General features: G+C 43.7%; 1 protein-coding gene across 5 annotated transcripts in view; it reads left to right on the forward strand.

Annotated features, from left to right (window-relative positions):
- Positions 1 to 14,502, forward strand: part of CARMIL1 (capping protein regulator and myosin 1 linker 1) — a 308,617-nt gene that overhangs the window by 203,589 nt on the left and 90,526 nt on the right. For all 5 annotated transcript variants that reach the window (XM_034985796.1, XM_034985797.1, XM_034985799.1 and 2 more), the window contains 4 exons: positions 637 to 809; positions 2,267 to 2,335; positions 4,923 to 5,016; positions 12,465 to 12,563. In XM_034985796.1, the coding sequence (XP_034841687.1) occupies positions 637 to 809; positions 2,267 to 2,335; positions 4,923 to 5,016; positions 12,465 to 12,563 (435 nt within the window). The remainder of the gene's footprint in view (positions 1 to 636; positions 810 to 2,266; positions 2,336 to 4,922; positions 5,017 to 12,464; positions 12,564 to 14,502) is intronic.

Here is a 14,502-nt window from a genome sequence, read left to right on the forward strand (position 1 = left end):
CCTTTGCTAGTATTTTAAGATGTCATTTCACCTTGCATAAAAATAGAATGGGTAAAAAGGGATAGCATAGCTGTATAGAAGCTCGGAAATTTCATGTACTCTTCTTATTTATTTCTTCCTATCCTGCAGTTTTTTTTTTTTTTTAAAGATTTTTAAAAACTTATTTGACAGAGAGAGACACAGCGAGAGAAGGAACACAAGCAGGGGGAATGGGAGAGGGAGAAGCAGGCTTCTCGTGGAGCCGGGAGCCCAATGCGGGGCTCGATCCCAGGACCCTGGGACCATGACCTGAGTGGAAGGCAGGCGCTTAACGACTGAGCCCCCCAGTCGCCCCTTCCTCTCCTCCACTTTAAAAGAGCTGGCACCCGCCACTTCAGGTGTCCTTCCACCCCTTCCCTTAGGAGAGCGGTGGCCAGTGTTCAGCACTGAAACCCAAGCTCTCCGTGTGTATCCAGAACCTTCGGGTCCCATTCATCAAAAACTGGCTCTGTTTTTGAACCAGAGTTTCAAAACGAGACGCTCTGGATGTGTGCAGCGGGCACCTCCCCGGTGATTCTCCATGAAACAGGTCATGGTGGGCGGAGGCTGCTTCCACCAGCTCATGTCACTGCTTGCTGCCCCTTGTTCCCTCCTCAGCCCCTGCAGTCCTTGTCCCTGGCCGACTCAAAACTCAAGACCGAGGTCACCATCCTCATCAATGCCCTGGGAAGCAACACCTCTCTGACCAAAGTGGACATCAGTGGGAACGGGATGGGGGACATGGGAGCGAAGATGCTGGCAAAAGCCCTGCAGATCAACACCAAGCTCAGGTATGCGGGTCAGGCGCTCGGCCCTGAGACGAGGATGCTTGCCCTAAGGAGGGCCCTAGAAAGCTCTGGGAGAGATTCAGGCCCCCCAGCATTGGAGAGCCGGTGATTGTTTCAAGTCTTTTGTCAAAATCCTGGGGATGGCAGGGGACGTCCCAAAGTTAGACATTGTGATTCCCGTGAGCTGTTGTCTTACAGATTTTCACTGTGGCATGAAACCCAACTGAGAACTGGGCAGTGTCCTGTTTCACGGTGTTGGCAGCTGTGAGGGGAGGGGCAGTGAGCAGAGCCAGGAAGACGGAAGGTCCAACACGAGGGCCTTCCCTGTCCTTGGCTGTGAGCCCGTCACCTCCCCTCCCCCACTGCTGCCAATATAAGGACTTAAAACCCCAGGGACGCAGGAGGTGCCTTGGTTAAAGGCAAGTTCATGCTGGGTGCTAACTATTCTGTGTAGTGGTTTTCAACCACTTGTAGTGTTTCCCAAGTGTGGCTTTTCTTAAGGACTGGCTACTTGGTAACCACTGTTATTAAGGACCACATTACCATCCATCCTTCAGAGAGATCCAGTTGCTCCCGAGTCCAGCAGTCTGGTAAATGAATATTTAATTCACATTGCTCTTCAAGGGGCTCTTCCTTGATTTTTCTGGATACTTCCCTTGCCCTCCTGAACTTTCTGTCTACACTGAAGCCAAAAACTGCAATAATTTCTCTGAAGGTCAGAGTGTATGTAAAGAAAGTCCTTGAGATCAGGAAGGGAAAGCATTTAGAGGTGTGATTCTTGGATCAGACAAATAAAAGCTGCTTCATGTGGCAGGTGAATTGACAGACACCAAAATACCTCTGAAGTGTTCACATTCTGAAAGTGAAATAGTACTTTTCTTCCAAAATAGATTGTGTTTAAAAAGTAAACAACGTCTATTTATGGAAACCAAGGGTTTACCAGCAGAGTGAGAACTTTCTGGGATGGCTGATCATACCATGTCAGGGCAATGATGAAAACAGAAGACAGACTCCTTTTAGTTACTTAGGATGGACCAAAAAGTCTCAGGACCTGAACTTCTTTGTGCTGGACAAGGGATTCTTTAGCATCTTTTATAAACAGCTCTAGCTTCAGACATGAGTACTAGAATACTATTTGGAGAATATGTTGAGAGAATATCAGAGAAATCAGGTTTCAGAGTTTTCTGGCTGCAAAGCATCAGGTAACATCATGGCATGTTAATGAGTATGCTGTGGCTTTTATTGTGATTTTTTTGTACTATGTGAGCAGTAAATGGGTTAAGAATGTAATGGAGGAAATGCTCATCCTTGCTGTGTCTAAAACTAAGTTGATGTTATTCCTTGCCTGTCGTGCTAAAATACCTAGATGATGTTTTCTACAAGAGATTCATCTTCAGTAGGGGAATCATTTTCTCCATCCCCAAATGTCTGATCATTTATGTGACTTGGTTTTCCGACAGGACTGTCATATGGGACAAGAACAACATTACCGCACAAGGCTTTCAGGATATAGCTGTTGCTATGGAAAAGTAAGTTTTAATTGGGACTTCTTTCTGGAAAAATACAAAGGAACCAATGGTGTCTGTTTTACCTGTGGTATGATGGAGGTAGCAGTGAATTTGGATCCAGAAGATCTGGATCTGAGCTAGCCAATGCTACCCAGCCATGGGACCCGGGAAAACATGGACGTTGTTCTGGCGTGAGTTTCTTGGTCTGTCCACGAGGGCAGAGATGCACCATCATTGTGAGGATAAAATGAGATCATGGTGGAGGGGCCACACCACACGATGGTCACCTGGCTTTTCCTTATGGTTTCACATTCTCTTCCCATCAGGTCTTGCCTTTTTTGCTCATTATGACAACTCTGAATACAGTGAAGAGAAGAAAGCTGAGCTCCAGACAGTAAACCTGAAATCGATGGACGGCAGGCTAACTTACTGCTGTCAGAGGCTTTCTTTATTACCATAGTAACTAAAGCCTGCAATTATTGTTTATTGTCAAATTTACTTCCCTGGTAAACAAAACGAGGCAATAATACGAAGATGGCTGGAAGAAATTCTAGAAATCCTGGTTCTTTTTGAGCTCTTTAGTCCTCATATTGTATTCTGAAGGCAGAAATGATCAAAGCAGGTTTACAGCATTAGAAATGAGAGGTTACAAAATGTGGGTGGGAAATAAGGGGCTAGTAGCATAGAAGCTGGTCCCCTGGGGAAGGGATCGGGGAATGCTCATTATTGGTGTTTTTTCCCAGATTTCCCTTCATGCGTGAGGCCTCATAGGTGGAGCTCTCATGCCCAGCATGGTATCATGGATAAAACCCTAGGCCTGGAAAAAAGAGCCCTCCATTCAGTCCCCGGCTCTGTCACCAGCAAGCCTGTCCTCTTGAGCAAAGCATCACACCTTTCTGATTAATTCTTCTTTTACAGAGTGAGATCCCTAAGTGGCTTCCAGTTCTAAATCCCAGGGTTCTGACTTAGTCAGGAGCCTATGATCGCAGCCCCCACAGACCGTCACTAAATATGGACAAGGCAACTTGCTCCACCTCTCCCTGGAGCCTTCCACCTATAATTACTCCCATTGCGCCAGGAAACCCTGGAATGGAAACATTTGTTTACAAATAGCTACATTTAGGTGCGAACAGCACAGTTGCCTCTGCTGTAGACTGCTAACAGCCCACACTGGTCTTTGTGGGAAGCCCAAGAGCCTGCACACCCGGTACTCAACATTTCCAGATTGATGGTAGGGCTACCTGGCTTACAGTCTCTTCTGTACGCTGTGCTCCATGATGCCAGTGGCCCAAAGTCACATTTGGTTTAAATAAAGTATGCTGGTCTGCAGCATGATCATCGCTGGACGAGGCCAAGGAAAATCCTCACGGCTGCAAAATAGATGCATTGTCTCTTCATTTCAGTTGGCTGGCCCCTCTGAAACCAAACCAAACAATTCTGCTAAAACAAAGCCAAGGTAAAAGATTGAAGTCAGGAAATAACAGCCTTTGTCTTTGCACATTATTTTGCATTAAACCACCCTTAAGTTGGACCGAAAGACGTTTTTTTCCCCCCATTAGATAACAACCGTACAGATGACTGCTATTATTAAGATGGTTACTTCTTTTTGTATTCATCCTGCATGATTAGTACCTTATTTGGGAATGAGTTGTTAATTTACTCTTCCACAAGAATCACACCGTGAGTGTTGCTTAGTGTTTGCAAGGTGACCCACTGTGGGATCCCAGTGCGCTAGGGGACCCCACTTGTCACCACGTGGCTCAAAAGGTCAATCTTCCTGAGTGCCATGCGGTAGCAAAGGGCAGATGGGTTTGGGGTGGGAGAGAGGAGGTGTCTCCAGGGCAAGTGTGTGGTCTGGGAGCAGGAGCCAGGGGTGGGGTCCGAGGCCAGGGCACACTTTCAGAGTTCCGAGCTGTTTGCCTCATGCAAAGGTGACTCCCCCCTGCCCTTCTGCGTCTCACCAGCTGGTTGGCAGCAGGGAGGTAATACGGGGACACAGTTTTCCACGAGTTGCTTCACTGGGAGCCGAGGGCAGTGTGGACGTGGGCTGTGTGCAAGAGCGGGCCCCCAGGACCTGCAGAGGTCAAGGTGCTGAGCCAGGCGGGAAGCCCGTGGGAAGCAGCTTTTCTCAAGACAGTGGCTACTCTGGGGCCTCCTTGTTGAAAGGGGCGCAGAGCCTGAACAGACTGTTTTTGTGGATGCCCCCGTCCTTGCCTTGCAGGCAGATGTTTTGGTTTCATTTTCTGGGTTTGGGCCTGGCTGTCACACGTAGTCACTGTGGGGCTCCTTTGGTGACTAAAACCCAAGGAGCAGCTGGATGCTGGACTTCCCTCCTCGCCTTTCTCTCGGGTCAGCTTTCCGGCCCCAGTTTGAAAATCTGGGTTTGAAAACAACAAAACCAGATGCCCTCCAGGCGTGTCGCCATTAGAAGCCAGCATGGGCAGCCGCAGGTGCCTGGGCGGACCTGTAACCTAGGGCTTGAAGATAGGCTGTGAGTTTCGAATCTTCTAAGACACACTGGCAGCTGTCTCTGGATTTTAAAAAAGAGTGCTGAATAGAGGTAGTAGGATGTTATTTTCAAATAAACATTACCTTCTCCTTTTTCTAGGAACTATACATTGAGATTTATGCCGATCCCTATGTATGATGCTTCTCAAGCCCTAAAAACAAACCCTGAAAAAACAGAAGAGGCTCTGCAAAAGGTATCGGAGAATCAATAGCTGCATCATAAATTCACGTTTGAATCAAGTTTTGTTAGTAGTAATTCTGAACATACGAACAGTACTTTGTATTTTCCAAAGCTTTCTTTGACGTGAGTTTGTATTCTTGTGATCACAGCTGGCATAACGTATGGCTGGGGGAGAAATAACATAAGAAAGACGAAAGCTGGGGCGCCTGGGTGACTCAGTCGGTTAAGCGTCTGCCTTTGGCTCAGGTCATGATCTCAGGTCCGGATCGAGTCCTGCATCGGGCTCCCTGCTCAGCATGGAGTCTGCCTCTCCCTCTGCCCCTCCCCCCTGCTTGTGCACTCTCTGTCTGTCAAATAAATAAGTAATGTTTTTTTAAAAAAGAAGACGAAAATTTGTCATGAAGTTTAAGTGGAATAACATTCTTACACCATCAGCGTTCTAGTACTTACCCACAGATAGCCTCTTGTTCATCCTTCAGAGACTGTGGAACTGAATGTCAGCTGGCGCACAGCCTTTAACCTCAGCAGCTAGAACCTTCCTTTCTTCTCTCTCTTTTTTTTTTTTTTTAAAGATTTATTTATTTGAGAGAGAGAGAGCACAGGAGGGAGGTCAGAGGGAGAGGGAGAGAGAGAATCTCAAGCAGACTCCCTGCTGAGTGTGTTGAGCATGGAGCCCTGCACAGGCTCGATCTCTGGACTCTGAGAACATGACCTGAGTCAAAATTGAGTTGGACTCTTAACCGACTGAACCACCCAGGTGCCCCCCTTCCCTTCTTTGCTGTCAAGAAACTTAGGATATGGATGAGATCTCCTTGTACCATCTTTGTTCAGAGATGTGTCTAATTCCACACCCATTCCCGCCTCCTTTCTGACAACCCCAGAGGACGACGGGGATCTCCCCCTTCGAAGTCGAGCCATCCATGGTGCCCGTGACCCCACCGTCTCTGTCTGGGCTGGAAACTTGCCCTGAGAGGCATTCTCTTGCTCTGCCACATCTCCATCCTTCTCTTCCTATGGTTATGGTTACCTTTTTTGATTTTTAGGTATGCTCGAGGATTTCCCATCTGAAGAAACCTACTCCACCTTTACTATGGGGGTGGGGCATCTTTGAAATCTTCCCTCCCTCTTTGTTCGCCCATCTGGTGGTACCATCCAGCTTCCCATGCTTCACGTTTCTTCCCCACGTCTTCCATAGCCATGCCATCATCAGGTTTACAGAACCTACAGCATAAACCTCTTCCTTTAGCTCTCTTCCTATCACAGATGCCTTTGTTCAAGCCTCATCACTTTTCAGCAGGATTTGTGTTGTTTTCTTGGTTGCAGTCAAAAAGAGCCATCTTCTTTCACAGCAAATTTGAGCAGACTAACCTCTTCAGCCCACCTTTCCCCATTCCATCCCTGCCCCTCAGTGGCTTTTAGAGTAGAACCTCCTCTCCTTGAACCGGCGTAAAATTGTGCCCAGGATCCACCTCCTATCCACTGCCGCCTTTTCATCTCTTACCAACCCTGCCTCTTTGCTCTGCTCTACTTCAGGGAACTTGTTAGAGATGCGAATTCTTGGGTCTCAGAAATGGGGGTGGGACTCAGCAATCTGTTTTTACAAGCTCTTCTGGTGGCTGCATATTTGGGAATCACTGCTCTGATCCAGAGGATACTCATGCTTTCCCCACTACCTACCATGTATGTCTGTCGAGGTTGAAGGCAAGTGTCAGCTCATCTGGAAACTTCTCAGAGCCTCTTTCCTCCTCTGTGTAGGGGGTCTTCTCAGAATATCCTGTGCTTGTCTCTGTCACTGGCCTTGTGACATCCTTTACATTACCTGACTCCATATATTTTTTTCTCTCAGTGACTATGAACTCCTTGAAGGCAGAGCCTATGTATTTTTCATCTTTTTAGATGTTCAGCAGCTTGTACAGTGCCTGCCATACATGCTTGGATACTCCTTAGACTTCGTTGAATAAAAGGGAATAAGGTAGGGTGGGGGGAGGGAAAGCTGTGATGTGGCAACAGAAATCATCCAAGATTTGTATTCAGAAGATCTGACTAGGGGCGCCTGGGTGGCTCAGTCGGTTAAGCATCTTCCTTCAGCTCAGGTCATGATCCTGGGGTTCTGAGATTGAGCCCTGCATCGGGCTCCCTGCTCAGCGGGGAGCCTGCTTTTCCCTCTCCCTCTGCTGCTCCCCCTGCTTGTCCTCTCTATGTCAATAAATTTAAAAATCTTCAAAAAAAAAATATCTGACTGAATCAAACTCTTTTCAGCTTTGTAATTTACATAAGTTACTTAATTTTTCCAAACTTTGGTTTCTTCATCTATATAAAACCTACAGCTAGACAGGAGCTATGTTTAGCTGACATTTAACATACGGTTCATGCTGGGTGCCTGACACTATTATAAATGCTTTACATAAATTAACACTGATAATCTATAGAATAAATCCATGAGATAGGTTTGTTATATCCCCATTTTGCACATAAGAAAACCGAAGCACAGGACGGCCAAGTATTTCGCCTATGGTGCCAGGGACCAAACCAGGTAGTATATGTGAAAAAAAGTTTGTAAACCACAAAGCAACATAAAAATCTTAGACCTCTTTATAGTTTCCCAAAGGATATTAGCAACTTGTAACAAAAGTCATATCCTAGAGACACCAGGTTTCTGGGTTTAGATTTGACAGGTCAAGAGTTTGGCATTCATCATTCCCATCTTCACAACAAGAAAAAAGCTGAACAGACAGAAAATTGATGACTCTTCTCAGATCCATCAAAGAATTGAGGCAAAAGCAAAGTAGACTGCCACCCTGGAAACTGAACATGTGGGAATTTAGAGAATCACAGTGAATCAAAGCCAAGATTGGCTTACCAGGGGCAGAAGCTAATGGGGGTCAGTAACTCAGAGGAGTGCTTAACCAGCAATTGAGGAGTTGCTGGAGGCTTAGTGTGGACTAGATTAAGAGTTAAAAACTCCTAGGGGCACCTGGGTGGCTCAGTCAGTTAAGCATCTGCCTTTGGCTCAGGTCATGATCCCAGAGTCCCGGGATTGAGCCCCAAGTTGGGCTCCCTGCTCGGCGGGGAGCCTGCTTCTCGCTCTGCCTCTCACCCCACTCGTGCTTGCATGCTCTCTCTTTCAAAAATATAAATAAAATCTTAAAAAAAAAAAAAGTTAAAAACTTCTAGGGGCCCAGTCTTAGTGAGGTCCTGATCCCTTCATGGTCTTTACCTCCTGGAACCCCACCAGGTCATCACAGGAAAGACTGGAGAAAAATCCTCTCATGTTTCTGGTAGGGGGAAGGGAACAAGTAGCCATTTTGAAATCTACCTAGAACATTCCGTTGTTTATAACAGAGACGTACACTCAAGAGAAACTACTCTACCAGAGCCTTATCTGATCTAGCAAAAGACAGTTAGACAATCCCAGCCTTCCTGTTTCACAGAAGGGAAGAAAAAAAAAAAGCCAAGAAATACTTCGGCAGGTCACAGCCCAGGGACTCAGGCCTACTAAATAAAACCTAGATTTAATCATAAGATTATAGAATTATTCCCTTCCCTAACACCTAACCACCACATCAAGTGTAGTAACAGTAGATTACAAATGAGCAAAGCTGTAAGACACTATTTAAGAAGGGATTTCTAGGGAAATCCCAAAGCAACCAGGGAGATAAAAACAAGGACATGGGAAGAAATTAAAGTCTTTTTAATTTCAAAGTGTCCAGCATAACTCAGCTTCTAGCCAGATTAACATAAAATTGCACATTAAAAGCCTGAGTACCTCAGTTCCTATTACCAGATACATCATACCCAGTCAACAACAACAAAAATAAATTAAAAAAAAATTTTAAGACATGCTAAAAGGCAAGAAAAAAAAAAAACCAACGCATTATGAAGAGACAAAGCAAACATCAGAACCAGACTCAGATATGACACAGATTTTGGAATTATCAGACAGAATTTAAAATAACTGATTAGTATATTAAGGGCTGTTACGGAAAAAGTAAAACACATGCAAAAACAGATGGGTAATGTAAGCAGAGAGAAACTCTAAGAAAAAAATCAAAAGGAAAATCTAGAGGTCAGAAACACTAACAGAAATGAAAAATGCCTTTTATGATCTTGTCAGTGGACTGGACACAGCTAAGGAAAGAATCATTGAGCCTGAAGATAGGTCAATGGAGACTTCCCACTGAAAAACAAAGAGAAAAAAAGGAATGGAGGGCAAAACCAGAACAGAATATCCCCAAACTGTGGGACAGTTACAACAGATAGAGCATCCATACAGTGGGAATGCCAGAGGGAGAAGAAAGACAAGGGAACAGAAGAAATAGTTGAAATAATAATGACTGAGTATTTTCCAAATTTAATGATAGACACCAAACCACAGATTTAGGAATCGCAGAGAACACCAAGTAGGATAAATACCCCAAAAACTCTACATGGAGGCATTTCATATTTAAACTGCAGAAAACCAAAGACAAAGAAAAATTCTTGAAAGAAGCTAGGGGCGGGGGGACCACTTTACATATTGAGAAATAAGGATAAGAATTATAGCCGACTTTGGGTCAGAAATCATACAAGCAAGAAGAACGTGGAGTGAAATATTTAAAATGTCAAAAGAAAAAGATCTAGCAGCCTAGAATTCTGTATCTAGCAAAATTTTTCTTCAAAATTAAAGGAGAGGGTACCCGGGTGGTGCAGTCAATTGAGTGTCTGACTCTTGATTTCGGCGCAGGTCGTGATCTCAGGGTCGTGAGATCGAGCCCTGCGTTGGGCTCCGTGCTCAGCACAGAGTCTGATGGAGACTCTCTCTCTCTCCTTTCCCTCTGCCTCTCCCTTCCCCCGCCCCCCACTCTCTCTCTCAAATAAATAAATAAATCTTAAAAAGTAAAGGAGAAATCAAAACATGCAAAGATAGCAGTGTTAGAAGGAGAGGGAGAAGTTGATGATACTGTATTATAAGGAACCTGCACCATTTGCAGATTGGTACAGTGTTCTGTGACAGTGGACTTGAAATCGTTGCGTATTGCAAATGCTAGGGCAACCACTAAAATAATTTTAAAAGAAGTGTAGTTAATATGCTAAGGAAGGAGAGAAAAGTGTAATCATATACGGTCCTTAAAACCAGAGAAAGCAGAAAAAGAGGGGAAAATAAAAAGAAACCAAAGAAATGCCTCGTCTGCAAATACGTTAATTGTAAAATTTATGTTTTCTTAAATGAAAATTTGGTGACTTTACAAGTGGTAATTATCAGGGTTTTTTTTCTATAATACTTACTATACTCTTATATATTTAAGGTTTCATTTTAACAGAACTCTATTCCCCAGAAGAAATATACTCTTTAATTTTACTCTGCTAAAGAACAACATTGTGATCCTGTAATCAATCTTTAGAAGTTTTGTTTTGTTTTAAATAGAAGATTCCTACGCTGAAATGCCTCATATGCTGCTGCTGTTTTCAGCAGTGACACTGAAGGTGTTGATAGGCTCTGGGTGGCCGTCCGGTCACTGCTGCCCAGGGGGCCTGGCAGACATGGTAATAACAATTTGGGCCCTTTCCCTCCCATTTGGCCTCAGTCGGGCCGCCCATCCTCAGCCTGTGGGAGGCGGAGTCTCTGTCCCTGTTCTGGAATGGTGCAGGGAAGGAAGGTTTATCCTGCTAATCCGAGATGCAAATACTCTCATTGTTACTCTTCCTTCCCCTTGCACTGGCTTTTAGAAATGAGCTTTGAATTTTTTTTTTTTTTTTTTTTTGAGATTTTATTTATTTGACAGAGAGAGATTGGGAGAGAGGGAACACAAGCAGGGGGAGTGGGAGAGGGAGAAGCAGGCTTCCCGCGGAGCAGGGAGTCCTATACGGGGCTTGATCCCAGGACCCTGGGGTCATGACCTGAGCCGAAGGCGGATGCTTAATCACTGAGCCACCCAGGCGCCCCTGAATATTTTTTTTTTCTTAAAAGTCTCCCTCCAGGCTTAGTCTATACAACATCATTGGTGCCCCTGGGGAAGGTCTGCAAATGCATGGGCCAGCCTTGGGTGCACGGCCCATATGTGAGCTGAGCCTCTCCTACAAGCTGCTCTCACAACTGGCCCCCAGACAGTGCTTAAGGAGACCAAATGTAAAAGGATAAATAAAGCAGAAGTACCCAAAGCTGGGTGGCAGTGTGTGCCTGTTATATTTCAGGCAAGAATCTTTTTTTTGTTTTTGTTTTTGGCAAAAACATTTTCCATCGATGGTAATGTCACCTTGGAAAGAGATGACTTTGGGAAACAGCAAGAGAAAATTAATGTAATAAAATGTCATATTCTTAATGTGTCACTTTAACAATGTTTCGTTTCAGGGATCTCTTCATTTTTGTAATTCCTTCATTATGTTTAGTAGAAAGGTACAGTTTGTTCTGCTTTATGGTTTCCAGGGATGATAGTAATTATAGTCTGTATTTTAATCGTCTCTAATTGGTATTAAGTAGTAGTTATTTTAGCGTATGGAAAATTAAAATGAAAATGTAATAATACTGAGAGCCTCACAGTTATAAGAAGTTCTTAACCAGGGGACTACAGTGACAAATTAAAAGCCAGATGGTTAAGTGGTATTATTAAAAACAAATGAAAACAACAACTGGAAAAAAAAAAAACCCAGATGGTGCAATTACTGATCTCAAATCATTCTTTGCAGACATCTTCATACATGTCCATCAGTCCCAGTAGTTAACCCTGCAGTTCTTGTTCAACGTATACCCCTTGCATATTCTTCCTAAACACTTCATTTTAATCTAGTCATCATTTGTACATTTGAACTTTTAATAGGAGATTGTGTATAAAAATACAGATTCTCAAGCAACTTCAAATGTTCTTATTCTCTGTGGAAATCTGTTTTCTTATTTTCTCTACTTTGCAAAATCAGTCCTGTTTTTGAGATAATATGAAAACCTCATGAATTAATGAAACTAGTATATGTCTTTGATTGTACCAGCCTGTGGCCCTCAGATTTTGTACATATTTTCTCCTTTTTTCCCTTCAAATAGACAGTTTTCTCAGTGCCAATGGATTCTGCCTCCTAAAGGCTGAGAGTTTCAGAGGGTGCCATCCATACACCTTGGGGATATTTATTTAGCTTTGCAACTGTTGAGTGGTTAAAGACTCATGAGGGAGAGATTGTGATTGTGTGCAAGAAAGCAGGGAGTCGCTGCATGGGATCTCCAGCCGCGTGGGCACTTAAACCCTTGCTCATCTTTGTCAGCTACCGAGTCAAATAAAATTACTCCCATGATCTGCAGGTTACATCTCTAACACACCAAGAGTGCATCACAGGGACGGCCCGCTTCCCGACTCCTGTGTTGTATGGAGTCAAGGCGCAGGCGGGAGTGTGAATCAGAGCTTGGGTTTCAAGTTCAGCACCTGACTCTTTCCCTTATCACTTCACCCTCCGCTGAGTCAAGTTTGTTCTTGAGAGATCCATGTGCTTGCTTTTCAGATCGAAAACTATCTGCTCCGGAATCACGAGACCCGAAAGTACCTGCAAGAGCAGGCCTACCGCCTACAGCAGGGCATTGTCACGAGCACCACGCAGCAGGTAAGAGGGCGCCGCTCTCCCTGGCTCACCCACAGCGGCCACTTTTCAGAGCAGGGGACACAGCGTCTCTGTCGCCTGAATCATCCCCAGTGGAACAGTACAAACTGGTTTCTGAAGATGACGACAAAGGGCAGTAGAGTGCGGGGCGGCGGGGATGTAGGGTGAGGAAAATGTAGGCTGATTCTAATGCTAAAAATGCGCTTTTAATTGCTGATGATTTTGTGCCTTTTAAAATCTTAAAAGAGTGCCAGAGAGAATCAAAGGGCTATCTTACAGGAGAACTAGAACCGCTTCTTTGCATCCATCCCAGTTACTGGAAGCAAATGAGGTGATGTCATCAAAGTTCAGAGGGGGATTTATTTGGGACCATGAATTCTACTCCTAGCCACTTATTAAACAGATATGAGGACACAATTAAAATGGGTTCAGGGGCGCCTGGGTGGTTCAGTTGGTTAAACGACTGCCTTCGGCTCAGGTCATGATCCCGGAGTCCCGGGATCGAGTCCCGCATCGGGCTCCCTGCTCGGCGGGGAGTCTGCTTCTCCCTCTGATCCTCTCTCTCTCTGTCTCATTCTCTCTCTCAAATAAATAAATAAAATCTTTAAAAATAAATAAATAAATAAATAAATAAAATCTTCTAAAAAAAAAAAAAAAAAGGGCGCCTGGGTGGCTCAGTTGGTTAAGCGACTGCCTTCGGCTCAGGTCATGATCTTGGAGTCCCTGGATCGAGTCCCGCATCGGGCTCCCTGCTCAGCGGGGAGTCGGCTTCTCCCTCTGACCCTCCCCCCTCTCATGTGCTCTCTCTCATTCTCTCTCCCTCAAATAAATAAATAAAATCTTAAAAAAAAAAAAATGGGTTCAGACATGGACTCAGAAATTTGACCCCCAGTATTCCATATGCACAAAAAGTTCTGTGAGGAAATTCTCCAGCGTAACGATGAAAAATAAGAGAGTATGCAGTATGAGATGTAAATAAGAAACTGTAGCAGAAGTGAAATCCTTGAAGTCACAAAAGTTGAAGGAAAGCTTTTAAAAATTGGACAGTCTGCTGGGAGCTACAGCATTAAAAGATACGGGATTACATTTCTTTCTGGGGGGATCCCACAGTCATAATTCTGTAACTGCGTTTTAGTGGGTTTAAAATTTTAATATCAACTCAGACAAGAAGGGAAAACCTCATTATTGTTACATTAAAAAATGTGAATGTTAGAAATCTTAATGTAAAAGTATTGATACTAACTAAAATTAGAAATTGAAGAGGGAGAAATTCGGGTGGGAGTTATTAAGTATGCTGAATTTTTAGTTTTTATTTTATGGACTCAACTTCTTTTCTATCATTCCTTCTTAAATCAAAAATACAAATATAGTTAATTATACTGGAATTAAAATAATATATTTAGAAAAATACAAATGTAAGTCTGCTATTTAAATTTCACATGGAAGCCACCAGAAGAATTTAAAAAGCAGCGGGTTTCCAAGTGTTTATCTCAGCAGGGTGACTGGTAGACAAAATTTGTCATTTGAGACCATTTTTTTAATGGTTTGCACTGTTTTCTTACCTTGTGCAAATGTCATTTTAATTTTTTTGCTGTTGCTTTTTCTTAGAATGAAAGAAAAATGTCCACAATAAAAGCATCATGTATAATATTCCAAGTAGGTAAAATTATCTGGAACACTGCATAGGTCTGCATAGAGGTTTGTGAAAGGGTCTTCACCAGGATGTGCATGAGGGTTATCTCAGGAGGTGTGATTTAAGTGAGTTTTATTCTCATATACTTCACAGTATTCTTTGAAACCTTTATGGCATTGAATAAGAATACAAAGACCATGTATTCTTTTAAAAGACAAAGTAAAGCGATGTATATTGAGAAAAAAACAGTAATTATGAATATTGGTGAAGTAGCAGGGAGTTTTGAAAAAGAAAACAAAAGTTTGCCCT

The sequence above is a fragment of the Mirounga leonina genome, unplaced genomic scaffold (genome assembly GCF_011800145.1).
Source record: "Mirounga leonina isolate KUSES-001 unplaced genomic scaffold, KU_Mleo_1.0 Mir_366, whole genome shotgun sequence".
Lineage (NCBI taxonomy): Eukaryota > Metazoa > Chordata > Mammalia > Carnivora > Phocidae > Mirounga > Mirounga leonina.